The 20,493-nt window shown below is 46.1% G+C and overlaps 1 protein-coding gene across 1 annotated transcript; it reads left to right on the forward strand.

Annotated features, from left to right (window-relative positions):
* The first annotated feature begins 402 nt into the window (after window positions 1–402).
* Window positions 403–10,459, forward strand: LOC123091710 (uncharacterized). The gene is made up of 3 exons (XM_044513308.1): window positions 403–910; window positions 6,776–7,087; window positions 9,602–10,459. Exons 1-3 carry the CDS (start codon window positions 542–544, stop codon window positions 10,130–10,132), a joined length of 1,212 nt encoding a protein of 403 aa, XP_044369243.1. The 5' UTR covers window positions 403–541; the 3' UTR covers window positions 10,133–10,459.
* The last annotated feature ends 10,034 nt before the right edge of the window (window positions 10,460–20,493 follow it).

Consider the following 20,493-nt stretch of genomic DNA (forward strand, 5'->3'; position numbering starts at 1 on the left):
AACGCACACACACGCACCCTACCTCTATGAGCACCTCCGAAAAACTGAGTCGACATATCATCTTGAAATTTGCGAAGTCACCATAGGCACCTCATCGTCGACGGGAACGTCTCCTCCCACTGAATGCGCATCGCCGGAAATCCTGAAATAAACCCAGAAATAAATGGGAGCACCAGGACTTGGACTGGGATAACACAGTCCCTCTAACCATCCAACCACATGTTGGTTCGCAAAAAACTTGTCAATTTTGTCATGTAATACATGTGGTAAGCAATCCAAACAATTAAAAACTTATGGATTTTGAAAAATCTTAAAGTTACCAAATGTTTGCTAGCGAAATTTTGGCTCTCAACCAAGCGTGCCCAATAATGCACTCGTGTGGCGAGTTCATGCACGGAAAACTACGATTCGCTCTTTCCAACGGCAGCACGCCAGAGGCTAGAGAGAGAAGAGAATCCTAGAGGCCAGAGAGAGAGAATGTGATGTGATCGCGGAGGACGGAGAGAGAGAGAGAGAGCAAGGGGGACGAGACGACGCAAGAATGAGCAGTGCCACCACCTACGCGGAGAGCATCGCTTCCTGCCGCACTCCAGCTCCCATCCGCTCCCCATCCCTCGCAGCCACGGCGGCGGCGGTCCCCGACGCAGCCCCCCTCCCCGTGAGGCGGCAGCTCGATTTCCCCAGCGGCGACGGCAACACGGATGACGATGATGACCTTTTCTTTCTCGTCGCAGAGGAGATGGAGCGAAACCTAGACCAGGTCACGCGCCGCGCCGAGCAGAGCTTGACGCCGCCGACGGTTGCGCTGGCACACTCGGCTTTCCGTGAGAAGCTGTGCATTTGCGGGCGCGGGCCGTGTGCCGTTGAGTGGAAGGAGGGAGGATGGGCATACGTCTGCTCGGCGCCGCCGGTGAGCCTCCCCCTCCCATGTTTTTTTGACCCCCCCCCCCCCCCCCCTCTCTGTCCAACCAAAGATCATCTCTTGGTTATGATTTTTGCTTCTTTTTTTTGTGGTACTAGTAAACGTTCTCGATCAAAGCAGCCTCTCAGATTTATGTGAGTACTAAATTCTTAATTCATATTCTAGAAATTTGGGGAAAAAGAATATCTATAGTGCCCGCATCTCTAAAGGTCAAGTTTAATACAAACCATCATTTATCTTTTGATGATGGCATTTGAAGTTCAAGAAGACCAAAATGATTTTATAGTAAAGATTTCAGGATATCTAATTTTTCTTGTCTGAACTTGAAGGACTTATAATAAGTACAGTTATTGTCCAAGTGAACATGGAAGAGATGCAAAATTTTAATAAAGAGAGAAAAAAAATACTTGTCCTGGAAAAACTAAATCTCGCTCCCTCTTGGGTTCGGGCTACATGTTATCTTCACAAGTTGAATTGTTGGGCTCGACTACAACGCCACCAGTGGGAACACAGCGAGCTAAAAGAGTTCGCCAGTAGTCAGGACTATTTTGCTCCCATTCTGAGTTTGTCTCATCTCATGCAGTGCAACATTCTGAACAAAAATGAAGAAATGGAATTTTACATTTTTGTATGACACAGATTGCACGCAACAAGCTACCTTTTTACTAAGCTAAGCTTAGTTCTGGAAGGATTAAACATGAATTAAACTTTTCATATGAACATCCTAACTGTGGAGAAAAGTCTAGTGTTCTAGAATGACAAACTGTGCAATAAGTTAAAAAGCCCTAAGTCATGTGCTACAATAATAATTGGTTAGCTAACCAGGAAAGAGAAAAATAAAAACACGTGAAATTTAGGAAGACGAAAGGCAGACAAAATAAATTTCTAATGAGATGAATATACCCTCAGGAAAATAAATCGCACCAATATCATGACGGACACATAAGTAACTTGCAGACTAAAAATGAAGGAAATGCATAATGTGATGCAACTATGAGTACATATTCCATTTGAAGCAACCTCATGTCAGTTAACTCACAAAAATGGGGGGAAAAAGAGCATGCGTGCCGTATTTGGCTGCTGAACTTAAGCTCCTCCTCTATCCATTTTAGAGCCCCATTCTTAAAATAAAACAGGGTTATTGTTCATGCATAAAAATCTGATCATGACACCAGCCGAGGGGGTGTTTAAAAATTAATTGAGGAGCTATTATCAATATAAAATAGAAGAAAAGAGGGAAATTTATTGTTAGCAAATTATAATTCAGTACAATGTAAACTCGTCATAGTCTGAATCCTCTTTTATTCGGCCACTATTAGCAAAAAGTAGAGCTATTTTTAGTTGCAACTATTAACAAGGGCATTGTTAGACCAAAAATTAAATCATCTTATTGTTTAACATGTATGGCCGCAAGCCCTACAGTAAAAGAAAAGAAAAAATAGTTGTTGCATCTAATTGTCGGAATTGCATGTATGCATAGAATAGAAAAAAATAGCAAATTTTTTTTGCAAAAAGTGCACTGATGATGGGCATATCTTTCCCCGATTGACATGTGGAAATTGTCCAAATGCACTGGCCAGTTCGTGCCAACAACTGTGAATCAAAATTGAAATAATAGACTTACCTGATTGAGCATCAAACGACAGAGAATACTGCTGCAAATACTCCACGAGCGCAGCGCAGAGCATCGCGTCATACATGATTTATCTAGTTACGGCTGGTGTAGGAACTTATGTAGGAACTTATTCTGAATCTTCTGAAACCCAAAGGCAGACTTCAAACAAACTTCTTCAGATCTAGAAATCTAGAAAGCCCGACCAGTCCGAAAAGAGATACTACTGTAATTAAAAGAAAAAACATATATGTATCAGTACAGAGGGAGCTCTGTTTACGACAACACATGAAAAATATAGTGCTATCCCTGTAATACCATCTATGACAACCATATTTTGAACATAAAAATGAATGATAAAGGGATCTGCATAAAGTGATACAGTGGTGTAGGATCATGGAGAAAACTAAAAATATCTAGGATCTTCAATCTTGCAGGCACACATAGCGTTGGCCTTGTTTCCTGAAGGTCATCGTCCTGATTAGGAACATGTGGCTTCAGGCCTTCGGCTCTTCACCTCAAACCATTTTCTTTAGTAAATAATATGCAAATAAACCCACATCAAACAAAACTGAGGTAAAGAAAAACAGATTTTATCCGATGCACATAAAATGGAATGCCAGAATAATCAAATGCATCATCTAAAAATAGGTGCTTACCAAAGACCAGTAGCCCCAAATCAATTCTGTTGTATATCACTTATATCAGGTATATGCAGATGCATCTCACTTCTAGGCAGGTTAGCCCCAATACAGGCGTCACATCCATGGACCATGAGCAAATTATTCTCCACCATCCATTTCCAGATGGATTACATCCCAGGTCGCTGGAGTCCTATTAGTGCTGGTGCAAATTGGCCATGAGCTGGCAGCCTGGCACGACGACGGACGGCCTCGGCTGCGATCTCGTTGATCTCACAGGTACAGTTTGGTGATTACCAGGAGCGGCTTCAGTGGTGGCCCATCTTCTCAGCCGCCATGGAGGAAGCCAAGGGAACCACCAGAGATGGGGAAGCGGTGCTGGGGTAGAGCTCTTGTGCTGGAAAAGGACAAGAATAGTAATTCAGGTTACCCAGAAAACTGTATGTATACATCATATATTTGTCATGCTTACGGTCACAAATTTCCTATACACACAAGGATACTTCAAGAGGAAAAAACTATCATCTGTTAATTCATGGAAGTACCTAAGCAAAATCCCTACTGATGATCCACTTCTGGTGATAACCAAAGTCTATATGAAGTACTGAAATTTCAATAAGTGCGCTTAGTATAGGTTATGCTGACATACCTGGTTTCTGTAGGGGTACACGAAATAAGCAGTAAGCAGGACGTACTTCCCTTCATGACACCAGCCGGCACTCCCTTGAATCCATACATGGTGCTGCCTTTGGCACGCTCCCGCAGGTAATCAGATCCACAACACCAACCATGACAAGTCAACGACAAGAATTATTCAGCAAACACCACAAAGCAACAAAATCTAACAAGATATATCCTCAGATTTTCCATCAGAAAAGAGACTGACACAGTGCACTAACAGCTCTTTAATTCAATTATGAACACCCATTTTCAGTCAATTGGTCTCAGCTACTGGTAAACGAAACGAACGTGTGGTTGGAGATCACTCGCACTTATCAAAGATGTCGCAGATCACATTGTGCTCCCCTAGAACCTAGTCAGCAGAAAGCACGACGCCGATCTTGAGCACCTTCGTTGCAACCGGCTTGGCCCAAGGCTGGCCGTACAAGTTGGGGAACAGTTTGGCGATCTCATCTGCGATCAAGTCATGGCCGTCAAATCCCAAATTCAAAGCAGCCCAAACCGCAATCCTGCAGTCCGAGATCCGGGAGCGGCGCATCCCAGGAAAGAGGGCGTTCATTACTCACCGAGTCACCGGGGCTTCCCGCGGCGGTGGTGGTGGGCCATCGGCGTCCGTGAAATAGAAGCAGACGGCGGAGGGGAGGGGCAGCGTGTGCCGATGCGGCTCGTCTGCACCTCGATGTACACTGATGCGAGGTGACCGAGCACGGATGCGTTGGGTGTCGCTCCCACGTTGAAGGCCGCCGCCGCCGCCATGCGATGCGATGTGCCGGTGAGGAGTTGCGGGCGGCGGCGCGAGGTGAGGGGTGAGCGGCGAAAGCGGGCGGGGGTCTCCGGCAGCGGGCGGAGGCCAAGCTGTGCGGCGATGGTGGATGAGGGGATCGGCGGGGCGGCGAACGGTGCGGGAGGATCGGTGTGCGGCGGCCCGCCTGTGTTGTGGCCAACTGTGGCGAATGGCTGGCGTCCGTTGGGAGGAGGAGGGGGGCGAGAGGTCGTGCGGGCGTGCGTTGGCACCGTTTTTTTTTTCCGAACGTGGGCAGGGTTAGCGATTGATCGGGCGTGGCTTGTTTCGTGGTTGATAGCGTTAAACACAGGATGATTAAGAGCCATTAGATTTTGATGATGAATGGATTTGATTGTTTGGATCTGCCCCTCTCTTCCTTTTATAGTGGTAGTAGATAAGAATGGTTTATTGGACGTCTTCGACCAGTTTCTGTATAAGTGGTAATTCTAATGTACTCCCGGAAGGCGCCGGGGGGGTGGGGTGGGGTGTTAATTTCTTGGAGTTTTCTGTTTTGGAGTGCGAAGACGATGGATTGACGATGTTGGGATTAGGGGTGGCAAAATGCAGGATGACATGGAGGTTTTTCTTTTTGGCTTCTAGAGTCTTTGCAGTGTTCTTTATGGTTATCATAATTTCTAAAAAAGGGTTGTTTTTATCTGAGCTCCTGAAGTGTTTTTCTTCGATTGGGCAACAAGCCATCGCTTTCTGGGGAAACTGGGTGCGATGTTTGATAACTGCTCAGCTACGGACGCAGTAATTTGGAATAACTGCTCAGATCCAGCAAGCAAAAGCTTCATATTTGATTTGAATAATTTCCTGTAAAAATTAATGTGCTAACTATTTTGGAAATACGAGATTACAATGCATAATTTACAATACACACTGGACACATGGGTCCTTTTTTATGTAGATTAGTTCTAGGTTTTAGTTTGGAAGTTATGTCTACTTCTTTTGTACTGAAAGCAATGTCAAACTATAGCAAATGGTTTGTGTGTTTAGCCATCCAGGTGTAACCGTCTGCCCTTCTCATATGATTAAGGTTTTCTATTATGCTTCAGGCTGTTATTTAAAAACAATAAGTGGGTTTAGGAAGGGAGTGACTAGGGTGCACCCACCCCTTTAGCTGGAATTGGTGAAATCTTATTGAATTGATTCAAGATCCATCCATCATGCCACGTGGTTTCCCATTTAAATTCAATGAACACATGAGAAATAAGACAAATTGTGAATAGTTGCTGAAATCACAACACAGTTGTTCTTTTTATGTCTCGCCGTGTGTATCAAATGTGGATTGGAGCTTTGTGAAATGATAGATGCATTTTGTGTTAACGCTGTCGACATGATCACAATCTTTTGTATCTCATTGGACGTCCATGCATCCCGCTGTGACCTAAAGGTTAATGTGTGTAAAGTCATTGCTCTTGGGCATCATAACAAAATGTTCTCATGGATTAGGCTCAAAATTTGGATCCGAGTTTGAAACTACTTTACCAAGGCTTGTCTACTCAAGCTCTCAGAGTTTAAGGTCACTTGGCTAATTCATTGTGCATGACACTGACAGTGCCTGCTTATGACTAGTGCTCAGTCTGTAAGGTTGAGAATCTGTAGTCTATACTTCTTTATAGTTATTTCTTGGGATACTTAAGATATTTACTCTAGGACTTCTGTGGGATCTCTGTTGTTTTATGAAGTCCAGTGTGTAAGTTTGCTGCAATCAATTATAGCATGATATCTCTAAACCTTACTGTTATTTACAGCAAGGTGTCCAATTCCATAATTTGGTTTGGCTTTAAACCCAGCTTTCACAGTCTCCATTATTGATCCTTGCTTGTTTGGAGAAAACAGAAACACAATTAGAAACTTGTTGCAAGAGAGGATGTGCTATGTTAATGATCCTGTATGGATTGATCTGTTATCCATTAGCCTCTCTTGAAGTTGCAGGCTAATTCATTTAGCCCAAGATCATTTAGTTGGTTAGAGATGCCTTTTTTCCATTTGTATGCCATTTAGTTACATTCTCTTTCAGCTGACTTACTTAGGTTTCTTATTTGCATTTTTTTGTTCTTTCACTAATTTCTCCAACTCCTACATGTAAACTTAACAAAATATATATTTGTTGAACCTAAAATTTTCAGAAGTGCAGACATTCTTCTTATTGCATGGACTCTGATGTCAATCCAAGTTCACAGCCTGCCTTTTTGAGTCATCATGAACCCCACAATCATATGACTAATGGTACAACTCAAGTTAATGTTAGTCCCCAAGGCGCTGGTGCTACAACTCCAGTAAATGTTACTCCCCAACGTGATGGTGCTAGAACTCCAGTTACTTTTAGTCCCCAAGGAGCTAGATCCAGTGGTGAAGTACCGACCTGCAAGTGTACTGCTGGGAGGTGCAAAACTGCGAAAGAAAACGGGGTGGTCTACTATGTGTGTCATATACCAAAGGTAATATTTCTGTTTGATAGTTCTCGTCTTCATTCCTCTTAATATGTTTTAGTAATACTTGATATGACTATGGTCAGTTTATACTGTCTTGGTCTGTTTTGTATAAGATGGTTTAGCTCTCGATAGCTGTTGTTTGTTTTATTGATTATACTAGTCCTGCGAAAAGCAGTCAAATAAGTCATGCCAGAACTTCTTTTCTTTTTGAGAACGAGAATCTATGCATGAATAAGTGTTATGAAAGAAGATATGCTAGAACTTCTCATGACAACGACAAGAGGTTAGCTGTCGCTTTGGCGTGTTTTAAGAATTATTGTGGTTGATAGCTATCTTAATAAATCAAGTATGTTAGAAATTATCATCAAAGGAAGAGCATTTAGGACCTCAGTTCGGTAGGTCCTAATGAAAATGTGCAGTTAATGACCCAAAGCTTTGAGGGAACATAGAATTACGGTAGAAATTTTGACAGAAGAAAAAACATCTTGCTCCCCACTTTGGCGTGTCTTAATGATGGTATGTGGTTAAAAGGTCTGAACGGGAAACAAGGGCATAGGAGATATGTATATTTTGAAGATAGAAGAAAGAGTTCACCAGCAAGTAAATGCAGAAGGGTGCGCAGGTATATAAGGATGAAGAAGAGGAGTAGAGAATTAGAGATGGGGTAAATAGATTCTTTTTTTTTCTTGTTTATATTGTAGTTTGTTATAATCAACAATACCAAACCTAGTATGTTACACATACAGCTCTAATCTTCTAACAGATAGAACATTGGTATGTACGACTATGACTCCTAACAAAACCCCTATTCTCGATTAGACCAACTCTTCTACTGTTTCACATCTCTCGCTCCAGAACATGCATCGATATATGGGGCTTCAGAAATCAAAAGATTAAGTATGACTTCTTCCAAGAATTGTGGCTTCAGAAATCAAGAGACTAAGTATACTCGTACATTCACGATCAACTAATTCTAATACCTATTCTCCCAAGGGATCAAACAAGAGATCAGAACAATCTAATCTTTTTGATTGAAGGGGTAACTTCTAATCTTTATCAAAATATGTAAACTGTTCTAGGGGGGGTGGGGTGGGTGTACTGAAGCAAAACTCTATTCAGATGGCCTCTGATATCCCTCCGCCAAAGCTTAGTTGTTTAATGCTTCGGTAACCATCCTTTTAGCTCTGATTCTCGGTGGGATAGCTTCCACAACCATGGGAGCGATCATGTCCAGCAATAGTCGAAACATCCGTCTGTCCGTCCAAAAGTAGGTGTTCTTGCCATTGCCAACTTGCACTCTGGCAGCTGCATCGAATAAGGCTCCTAACAAAACCCCTAACAAAACCCCTATTCTCGATTAGACCAACTCTTCTACTGTTTCACATCTCTCGCTCCAGAACATGCATCGATATATGGGGCTTCAGAAATCAAAAGATTAAGTATGACCTCTTCCAAGAATTGTGGCTTCAGAAATCAAGAGACTAAGTATACTCGTACATTCACGATCAACTAATTCTAATACCTATTCTCCCAAGGGATCAAACAAGAGATCAGAACAATCTAATCTTTTTGATTGAAGGGGTAACTTCTAATCTTTATCGAAATATGTAAACTGTTCTAGGGTGGGTGGGGTGGGTGTACTGAAGCAAAACTCTATTCAGATGGCCTCTGATATCCCTCCGCCAAAGCTTAGTTGTTTAATGCTTCGGTAACCATCCTTTTAGCTCTGATTCTCGGTGGGCTAGCTTCCACAACCATGGGAGCGATCATGTCCAGCAATAGTCGAAACATCCGTCTGTCCGTCCAAAAGTAGGTGTTCTTGCCATTCCCATCTTGCACTCTGGCAGCTGCATCGAATAAGGCTCTCTCCTCCCAAGGCAACTCCATGGCTTATCCGCTGCCATGTGCAATCGCCAAGCCAACCGCAACCTGAAGGCCGCGTGCATGATGTTCAAGTCCAGAATACCGGGACCCCCCCCCCCCCCCTCCCCCACCACCACATGCCGGGGCCTGCAGATTGCCTGCCAAGCCACCGAATCGCTTCCCTTCCACAGGAAGGCTCTCTGAATTTTGTCAATTGCCTTGAAAACCCATGGAGTCGGATCTAGGGAGACATGAGGAGGAAGAGTGGAAGTGCAGTCAGCAGTGCCTGAACTAGAATCAAACCCATTTGTTTTTCATGCCCTTTTGTATGTGTTCATTTCTCCATCAACTTAAGTGTAAGTTTATCTGGTTAAGCTGTCCTACTATCTCTTGTTTAACAACATTTAGGTAAGACAAGACGAGCAGTTGAATAAGTTATACCTCCAAATGCCTTTACTATTTAGTATATTTGTTTGGTTGGGAGTTTGTGTAAATAGATTATGGCTTTTAATATGTGTGATACGAATTACTACTCTTCCTAACACTAATATATCAATTACTACTCATAATGTAGAATCCACAGTGCAAAGTTTACACTTAGGTTTCTATGCAATCCAGATGGTTTAGATCAGTAATCAGAATTTGTTCATTCTGCAGGGACAAGGTGCATGCTCTCACCACGAGCCAATCGAAGTTGCTGCTGAAGAACCACCACTAACTGGATACACTGGATACACTAATCCAAGGGAGAGTGAACATTTGGGGTACAATCCAGTTGCAAAGGAAGCTAATGTGCATGCCATGATGGGAGGCCACAATGAAACTAGACTATTCGATCCTGATCAACCCCCTGAATATGATGAATGGCCGTTTGAAATTGTTGAGGGTGATGTTGTACCCACAGCCCACTTGTGGCCTGCTCACCCAACACCCATTGCTGCAGTCGCTCAGGGATCGCCAGTTATGCTGCGCCAACAGTTTGCTATGGTTCAAGTGGGAACACCAACTAAATCACCCATGCCACCTAAATGTACCGTCAGCCCCAATACTCCTCGGTCAGGCAGTTGTTACCGGTGCCATGAAGAAGGACATTGGACCATCAACTGCCCTAAGAAAGGCACTTGTTACCACTGTGGTATGGTTGGGCACTTTGTGAAGGATTGCCCTGGAGTACGCACCGAGAAATGAATCGTAAGAAGCATATGAGGGTCTCATTATGCCTTTTGTGCAAATGACTGTCAAAAGTAAGCACTGAGGCTAGCTATCTACTTCTGCATAATAATTGGCTTAACCGTGGCTGTCGGTTTATGGTTTAGGATTGAATGTACGGCACCGGATACCTGCCAAACTTAGACTTGTGGTGCCTGACTGTAAGGTTACTAATGCCCATTATGTGTTTGGTTAATCACTGGTAGCATATGCAGAAGGGGCAGTAAACTCGTAACTCGTATGTCCTGCATATGCAGTAGCGTATGCATTTGTAGTACTGACTGGTAATGTTTTGCATATGCAGTAGCCTATCTGTTTGTAGTACTACCTCTTCTGTAAACTAATGTAAACCTTTTAGACACTTAAGTCAAGTGTCTAAATGGTCTTATGTTAGTTTACAGAGGTATACTTTAAGTATGCGTTTGAATGGTGTCCCATCTGTATGAATTTCAGGTGCACACTTGAGTGCTAACGCGTTTCAGACTTTCAGTGTGTGTATTCTTCTGAAGTTTCGAGGGTGGTTACTAATGTTGTCCGCTTTGATGAACTGATGGGTGAGGTAACAGGTGTGTCAATCAATATGTTGAGCTTTGAATAATTTGATTTCAAGGCTCAAGGGTGTGGTGCTGTAAGATTCATTTTTGAGAAACTTTGAGAGAACATTTATGAATGGAAAAGAATGCAATATGGTGTGTATTAAAAAACTCCTTTTAAACCCAATGGTATATTGTTGCGCTTGTGTCGCGGGGGGGGGGGGGGGGGGGGGGGCTCGGGCAATAACCTAGCTGCCGCCACCCTCGCTCCCCTCTCCTCTCGTTTGCTGCCGGAGGATGCCGACGGGCAAAGCCTGCTAGCTGGATGGCGGGAGCGGAGGGCCCTTGTCGCGCACCCGGGTGGCTTTGAGCCCCTTTCGAAGGCCCACATCTGGCGGCGACCGTGTCTCGTCGACGCGAGCAAGTCGGGGCGGCGACCCTGAGCATGGCGGCGACCGTGTCTCGTCGACGCGAGCAAGCCGGGGCGGCGACCCTGAGCATGCCCCTTCCTCGGCTGGATGGCGTATTGGGCGGCGCTGAGGTCGACTGTCGTCGATCTGGCACCCGCCACCCAGATCTGGCGGTGGAGGCGCTCCGGCGTGCTGCTGTGGCGACGCTCCGGCGAGCTGCGACTGTAGGGCAAGCTGGATGCCTGGGGTCCCCTCTCTCGACCTGGGAAGCTGCGGTGGTGACGGCGAGGCGTAGCTTTTGGATGGCGGCGCGGCGGCACCGCGACGGTGGAGGTTCTGCTGGTGGTGAGCTGCGGCGGTGGCAGTGAACACAGTTTTACTGCAGTGGTCGTGGAGATCGGTCTCCGGCCACCGGAGCGGTGTGCTCTTCTTCTGCTCTGGCCGTGTATGCAACAGAGCAGCTGTTTGGGCTGGAGGTGGCCGGGTGTGTGTGGATCTGACAAGACGCTCTACTACGGCGTGTTGAGGGCTGGTGGTTGGTAACGATGCTCTCTGCACAACTTGTTGCATTCCTATGTTGTAGGCTTCCTTGTGAGGCTCAACGGTGGAGTAGATTCTCCGAGCGAAAGTCTTGCATCTTTTCCAATTGATGCCGGTGTTGGCGATGTTCTAGAGCATTGCATTCCTTCCTAAAGGTACATCAGGAGCTATGTCCATCTATTGCCACAACTGTCTGTTGATTTTCCGGGTGAAAACCCAAGCTCCATTGGAGCAGGCGGCGGCGACAATTATGTCGTTACCTTCTTGGAGGCACAGCCTTGGAAGCATTGACCTTTGTGGAGTGGTGGACTCATGGCAGTGGTGCGGAGTTGCGTCATCGTGGGGGTGATGGATGCCAGAGCGGCGGTTCCGGACGGTGGATGTACGCCGAGGCGGCGGCCTCGGATGGCGATGCAACGTGGCTCTGTGTGGCAGACTTGCGGCTCTGCATTGTTTCGGTGGCAATCTGGTGCTACGAGGGTAGCGAGGTCGCTGGCCTGGTCGGATGCAACCCAGGGGTCGGTCTGGCATGTACGTCGGGGCGGTGGCCCCGGGCTTGGCATAGCGTTTTGTGGTCTGTGGACGGTCCTCTCGTGTAGCAAGGGCTATAAGGCGTCCGTTTTGTGTGGCTTTGTGGCTCATGAGAGAGCGGGGGAAGTCGGAGCGGCGGCTCCAGATCATGTGTGTGTGTGTGTGTGTGTTTGTTGCGATTGTTTCCTAGTGCCATGTGGGAGATGAGGCTTTGTTGCTTGTGCGGTTTTTGTCACGGTTTTCCTTATAAACTGGGTCACTTTGTGTGGTTTTTGATCCGGTTTCCCTTATAAACCGGATCAACTAGCTTTTTCTTAATGCAATGCCAGAGCTCCTGGCCCTCTGACGAGGTTCGTCAAAAAAAAAAACCTCAATGGTATAATTTATAAGGAGAAATCGATATGACATATATGAACACTTGTATTTATATTGTCTTGTTAAAAAATGAGTATAATATATATAATTAGTGACTATTAAACTCAAAGGAAAAAAGTACAATATATAATTGGATGACTATTAGCGGGTTCTAATTTAGGAGTTTACCCCCATAAACTTTGCAAATTTAAGATTGTTCCATACCGATTCCATGGATATGTTTATGGAATGTAAAAGTTGGTAATAACACTATGAACAAATGGTTAGACTTTCACAAGACTTCATTTGCAAATTATCTCTTCATCTTTCAATAATTTGTGAGGATAAGTAAATTTGGAGCAATGTGCTGCATGATGTTGCTCTTCATATAAGTTGTAAGTATTAAGAAACACAAGCGGCAATATCTTGATATATGAAGTTATGTAGATCTAATGAATCTCAACCACGTGATTTTACGGTGGTCAATCATTCCGCTAATGCATGCACATTTTGCAATGTTTGGATAAATTAATTATATCATACTAAGTGAAAGTAGCCATTGTAGTCTATTTAGATGAATTCCATGAAAAAAAGACTATTTCAGTGGACTCAATTTGTCCCCTAGCATTGTTGGGATCATACACTACTGCAGATGCTGCTAACGCGACACTACGATCAGAGACCCTTCGACGAAACTGTGTGCAATGCAATAATCGTAAATGGTGGTGTAAAAACCATAAAAAGGTGCAAAGCGTTTGCGATGACGGATGCATCAAACACGATTCAGATTTTAGTTGCGTGTGCGATGCAGGGCATACGGTTCAGTTTAATTAACTATTTGCGATCAGGAGGAACAAAAGAAACGGGCAGCCAGATGAAGGTGTGTGCGATATACAACATACGGTTCACTAGGATAAACTGTTTGTGATTAGGCAACACAAAAGAAACGGTCAACCAGATCAATGTGTGTTCGATATATGTCATGCGGTTCACTCGGATGAACTGTTTGCGATGAGACAAGAGAACAGAAACGGTTCAATAAAACAAGATGCGTGTGATACGCGGCAAACAAGTCTGTAATCAGAAATGTATGCGAAGACCAATAATAACACAGATGATTGCTGCTAATAAGACGTGTGTGTTATGCGATGGGATTGTATACAGAACAACACACACACACACACACACACACACACACACACACACACATCGGGCCCAAACAGACGGATCTGACGGTACCCGGAATAAGCATCTAAGAAAGACAGTCGCTCACATCCCGCAGTCGAGTCGACTATTTGGTCGATGCGGGGAAGAGGAAATGATTTTTTGGGCAGGCCCGATTGATATGTTTAAAGTCAATGCACATGCGAAGCGAGTTGTCCTTTTTGGGGACCATGACGACATTGGCGAGCCACTCGAAGTGGTAAATCTCTCGGATAAACTCTGCTGCTAAGAGCCGAGCCACCTCTTCGCCAATAACTTTCCTTTTCTGGACAGCGGACTGTCGCAGATGTTCCTTGACAGGTTTTGCCTTTGAATCGACTCGCAGATGATGCTCAGCCAGCCCCCTGGGTACACCCGGCATGTCAGAAGGTTTCCATGCAAAGATGTCCTAGTTCTCACGGAGGAACTGGATGAGCGCTTCTTCCTATTTGGGGTCGAGTGTTGTGGAGATATGAGTCGGAGCAGCGTTGGGGGCGGTCGGGTGGATGTGAACTGGTTTTGTCTCACCAGACGACTAAAACGCTGATTCCGTAGCAGGCTTCTTGGCTCGCAACAAATCACTCGGGTCTGCATTCCTCTGGTGTTCCTGCCACTCTTCTACCACCATCTGAGCATCGGCGATCTTTGAGCCTTTCTGGAAGAACTCTTCCGCCTTCTTGCGATTACCAGTAACAGTGATCACGCCTTTAGGGCCAGGCATCTTCAATTTGAGGTACACGTAACATGGTCGAGCCATAAAACGTGCATAAGCTGGCCTGCCCAAAATAGCGTGGTAGGCACTCTGGAAATCTACAACCTCAAATGTCAGCTTTTCTTTGCGGAAGTTCTTGGAATCATCAAAAACCACATCGAGAGCAATCTGACCGAGTCTTGCGGCCTTCTTGCCAGGAATGACTCCATAGAAACTCATGTTGCTTGTGCTGAGTCTGGACATCGGAATGCCCATCCCTTTCAGCGTCTCAGCGTATAGTATATTCAAACTACTGCCGCCATCCATCAACACTTTAGTCAGTCGAGTTCCCTCAACGACTGGGTTGACCACCAGAGTTTGCCTCCCAGGGGTGGCTATGTGCGCCGGGTGATCAGACTGGTCGAATGTGATGGCCGTCTGAGACCACTTCAGATAATTGGGTGTCGCTGGAGCAACCATATTCACCTCTCGGTTTATAACTTTCAGTCGACTTTTGCTCTCAACGTTAGCAAAAATCACCAAAGTAGAATTGACCTGAGGGTATTCCTTGTCACTATCCCCCTTGTCATCAACTTTGTCTGACTCCTTTTCCTCATCCTTGGACTGTTTTCCCTGGAACTGCTGTATCAGAAGTCGACACTGTCGAGTGGTATGCTTCGGGTAAATGAAATTACCCTCTTCATCTTTCTTCGTGTGGATGTGACACGGTAAATCCATCACGTCGTTTCCTTCTTTATCCTTTACTTTCTTGGGGTTCCAAGGCCCCTTGGGCTTGCCTTTGAACTTTCCTTGAGTCACGGCCAAGGTTTCTCCAGGAGCAGCTGGCTCGGCTTTCCGCTTTTGCTTCCGACTAGAGTTCCCTCCTCCGGTTTCCTGGGCGACTGACTTGTGCTTGCCGCTCCGGAGCCGATCCTCTTCCTCACCATTGGCATATCTGGTGGCTATTTCCATCATTCGACTCAGAGACATGTCTCCGATTTGACCAAATTTCAGGCTTAGCTCTTTGTACTTAACGCCTTCCTTGAAAGCGCAGACTGCCTGGTGATCAGATACATTCTCTACTGTGTGATGCAATGTGATCCATCTCTGGATGTAATCTCTCAAAGTCTCATTCGACTTCTGCACACAAGATTGCAGCTCTGTCAGTCCTGCTGGTCGCTTACACGTTCCTTCGAACGTTCTGACAAACACTCGGGAGAGATCTTCCCACGTGTAAATGCTGCTGGGTGTCAACTAATTCAACCATGCACTGGCTGATCCCTCCAACATAAGAGGCAGATGCTTCATGGCCACCTCGTCGTTCCCGCCGCCGATCTGGACAACCACTCGGTAGTCTTCAAGCCAAGTATTGGGCTTAGACTCACCGTTGAACTTGCTGACTCCAGTCGCCAACCTGAAGTTGGGAGGAATCACCGCGGCTCTGATGGCTCTACTGAAACACTCTGGTCCGGAGACATGCACTCGGCTGCTGGTGGGTACATCTCTGTCGTTACCCTCTCTGTGGGCTCGGTTCCGGTCGACTAGGCCTTGAACAATGATGGATCTCGCATCAAAGCCTAGTTCCCTGGGGTCGACTGGAATCCTTCGTCCGCCACTATGCTGGCGTCTATCATCCTGCTGTCGAGGCACATAGGACCCACCCCTTGGGGGGGAGTGGGCACTCGACGTCGATCGTTGCGATCGAATCGGTGATCATACTGCTCACGGTTCCTGTACTGGTCGTGCCAGTCACCATGCCCTTCACGCCTCGGGGGCGATCTGGGGCTATGAGCCGACTGGACTGAGTTTGCTGCCATGAATCTGCTGTGAATCCTGTTCCGCGACTGCGATATGGATGAATTCTGATCTCCCGCTGCCCGGAGCAAATCTCTGATCTGCATCAAGCCTCTGCCAGCCTCTGACTAGGAAGGCTAAATTGATTCTGCTATATGGGCTGCAGCTGCTGAATTCTGAATCGGAGTTCGATATACCTGAGTCGGAGGTGGAAAGAGCTGGCTTCGACTGGAGTCAGGGATCCGTTGCCGCACGCGCTCGTCGAGTGCTCGCTGAAGGTTCTCCAGTCGAGTGCGCTCAGCCAAGTTGGCCAAGCGGGCGTCCTTTAAGGCGCGAGCCTCAGGGGTTTCTCCAACGATTGGAGTGTGAAGCGCATCCATGTTCCGGCGGTGAAGTTCTTCCCTCTGCAGTGAATTGAGGGGCTTGGGGAGGTATTCCTCATGGACGTGCGATGGATCGCCTCCACCGTCACCTCCCTCGACACATTGAAAGCCGGGGGGACCGTGTGGTCCATTGACCATCAGGACCTCTGCCGCTGGATCACTGCTGTCGCACTCGGATGCAGTCTCTGCGGAGCCAGTCGACAGGTCGAACAGACCGTAGAGAGATTCGTCGGGCTCGATTGCCGCGACTTGGGCGGTGGTCGACTGGCGAGCCACCGCGTGCCTCACTCACCGCTGAAGCCTCGACCGACCGGAGCGCTTGCGCCGGCGGGAAGCTGGGAGGGAGGATGACACAAAAACCGGCCGATACTGGGTCGACGGTTGCCGCAGGAGGACACCGCGGACGCACGCCCGAAAGTGCGTAGCTCCGCGGACTGGGAGCGCGTCAATGTCGAGCGGGGCCTCCTGCAGCCAGGCAGAGTCGTCGGCGATGAACGTAAGCGCGCCGAGACGGATCTCGCGACCCTCGACCAAAACTCCGCCTGAAACCATGATGAAGGGGATCGGAAAAATTGCAACTTCTCCAACAAGTCGCTAAGACACCTGCCCCACGGTGGGCGCCAACTGTCGTGGTTCTAAGTCTGACAGTAATGTAGGGGGGTACTAAGGAGAGGCAAGATCCTAGCTATGGAGTAGTTGTGCACACACGAGTTTTATGAGTTCAGGCCCTTCTCGGAGGAAGTAACAGCCCTACATCTCGGTGCCCGGAGGCGGTCGACTGGATTATATGTGTGAGAGTTACAGGGGTGCGAACCCTTCTGCCTGTGGAGGGGGGTGGCTTATATAGAGTGCGCCAGGACCCCAGCCAGCCCACGTAGCAGAGAGTTCAATGTACATAAAGGCCAGACGTTACTGGTAACGCCTTACATAAAGTGATATCATGGCCATAAAGACTACTTAATAACAGACCGTTTAGATCTAAAGTGACCTTAGATCTTCTGGTGGTCGAGTGAGTGTTCATGGTCGACTGTCTTCGAGTTTGTCGAGTGGAATCCTTCCAGGTCGACTGAAAGGTAGTTTCTTCTAGAGATGTCCTTGGGAAGGGTATTTTGGACAGGTCCATAACCCTACCCTAGGTACATGGCTTCATCACCATCCGCGTCCGTCTTCTTCTTAAAGATCCATTTGTTTTCTATCGCTCGCCGATCATCGGGCAAGTCTATCAAAGTCCATACTTTGTTTTCATACATGGATCCTATCTCGGATTGCATGGCTTCAAGCCATTTGTTGGAATCTGGGCCTGCCATTGCTTCTTCATAGTTCGAAGGTTCACCGTTTTCTAACAACATGATTGCTAGGACAGGGTTGCCGTACCACTCTAGTGTGGAACGTGTCCTCGTGGACCTACGAAGTTCAGTAGTAACTTGATCCGAAGTACCTTGATCATCATCATTAGTTTCCTCTCTAGTCAGTGCAGGCACCACAGGAACATCTTCCTGAGCTGCGCTACTTTCCGGTTCAAGAGGTAGTACTTCATCAAGTTCCACTTTCCTCCCACTTACTTCTTTCGAGAGAAACTCTTTCTCCAGAAAGGACCTGTTCTTGGCAACAAAGATCTTGCCTTCGGATCTGAGGTAGAAGGTATACCCAATGGTTTCCTTAGGGTATCCTATGAAGATGCATTTTTCTGACTTGGGTTCGAGGTTTTCAGGTTGAAGTTTCTTGACATAAGCATCGCATCCCCAAACTTTTAGAAACGACAGCTTAGGTTCCTTCCCAAACCATAATTCATACGGTGTCATCTCAACGGATTTAGACGGTGCCCTATTTAAAGTGAATGTAGCTATCTCTAGAGCGTATCCCCAAAATGATAGCGGTAAATCGGTGAGTGACATCATAGATCGCACCATATCCAATAGAGTGCGATTACGATGTTCGGACACACCGTTACGCCGAGGTGTTCCAGGCGGTGTGAGTTGTGAAACGATTCCACATTTCCTTAAGTGCATACCAAATTCGTGACTTAAATATTCTCCCCCACGATCTGATCGTAAGAACTTTATCTTTTGGTCACGTTGATTCTCTACCTCATTCTGAAATTCCTTAAACTTTTCAAAGGTCTCAGACTTGTGTTTCATCAAGTAGACATACCCATATCTACTCAAGTCGTCAGTGAGAGTGAGAACACAACGATATCCTCCACGAGCCTCAACGCTCATTGGACCGCATACATCAGTATGTATGATTTCCAATAAGTTGGTTGCTCGCTCCATTGTTCCGAAGAACGGAGTCTTGGTCATTTTGCCCATAAGGCATGGTTCACATGTGTCAAATGTTTCGTAATCAAGAGACTCCAAAAGTCCGTCAGCATGGAGCTTCTTCATGCGTTTGACACCAATGTGACCAAGGCGGCAGTGCCACAAGTATGTGGGACTATCGTTATCAACTTTACATCTTTTGGTATTCACACTATGAATATGTGTAACATCACGTTCGAGATTCATTAAGAATAAACCATTGACCAGCGGGGCATGACCATAAAACATATCTCTCATATAAATAGAACAACCATTATTCTCGGATTTAAATGAGTAGCCATCTCGTATTAAATGAGATCTAGATACAATGTTCATGCTCAAAGCTGGCACTAAATAACAATTATTGAGGTTTAAAACTAATCCCGTAGGTAAATGTAGAGGTAGCGTGCCGACAGCGATCACATCGACCTTGGAACCATTCCCTACGCACATCATCACCTCGTCCTTCGCCAGTCTCCGCTTATTCCGCAGCTCCTGTTTTGAGTTACAAATATGAGCAACCGCACCGGTATCAAATACCCAGGAGCTACTACGAGTACTGGTAAGGTACACATCAATTACATGTATATCACATATACCTTTAGTGTTGCCGGCCTTCTTGTCCGCTAAGTATATGGGGCAGTTCTGCTTCCAGTGTCCCTTTCCCTTGCAATAAAAGCAGTCAGTCTCAGGCTTGGGTCCATTCTTTGGCTTCTTCCCGGCAGCTGGCTTACCAGGCGCGGCAACTCCCTTTCCGTCCCTCTTGAAGTTCTTCTTACCCTTGCCTTTCTTGAAACTAGTGGTTTTATTGACCATCAACACTTGATGTTCCTTTTTTGATTTCCACCTCTGCTGATTTGAGCATTGAAAATACTTCAGGAATAGTTTTCACCATCCCCTGCATATTGTAGTTCATCACAAAGCTCTTGTAGCTAGGTGGGAGCGACTGAAGGATTCTGTCAATGACCGCCTCATCCGGGAGGTTAATGTCCAGCTGGGACAAGCGGTTGTGCAAACCAGACATTTTGAGTATGTGCTCACTGACAGAACTGTAGAACTTGTCGGAGAATTCATATCTCTCGACCCGGGCATGAGCTTGGAAAACCATTTTCATCTCTTCGAACATCTCATATGCTCCGTGTTGCTGAAAACACTTTTGGAGCCCCGGTTCTAAGCTGTAAAGCATGCCGCACTGAATGAGGGAGTAATCATCAGCACGTGACTGCCAAGCGTTCATAACGTCTTGGTTCTCTGGGATGGGTGCTTCACCTAGCGGTCCTTCTAGGACATATGCTTTCTTGGCAGCTATGAGGATGATCCTCAGGTTCCGGACCCAGTCCGAATAGTTGCTGCCATCATCTTTCAGCTTGGTTTTCTCTAGGAATGCGTTGAAGTTGAGGTTGACATGAGCGTTGGCCATTTGATCTACAAGACATTTTGCAAAGGTTTTTTAGACTAAGTTCATGATAATTAAGTTCATCTAATCAAATTATTTAATGAACTACCACTCAGATTAGACATCCCTCTTGTCATCTAAGTGATACATGATCCGACTCAACTAGACCGTGTCCGATCATCACGTGAGACGGACTAGTCATCATCGG

Source organism: Triticum aestivum, chromosome 4B (genome assembly GCF_018294505.1).
Source record: "Triticum aestivum cultivar Chinese Spring chromosome 4B, IWGSC CS RefSeq v2.1, whole genome shotgun sequence".
NCBI classification, from domain to species: domain Eukaryota; kingdom Viridiplantae; phylum Streptophyta; class Magnoliopsida; order Poales; family Poaceae; genus Triticum; species Triticum aestivum.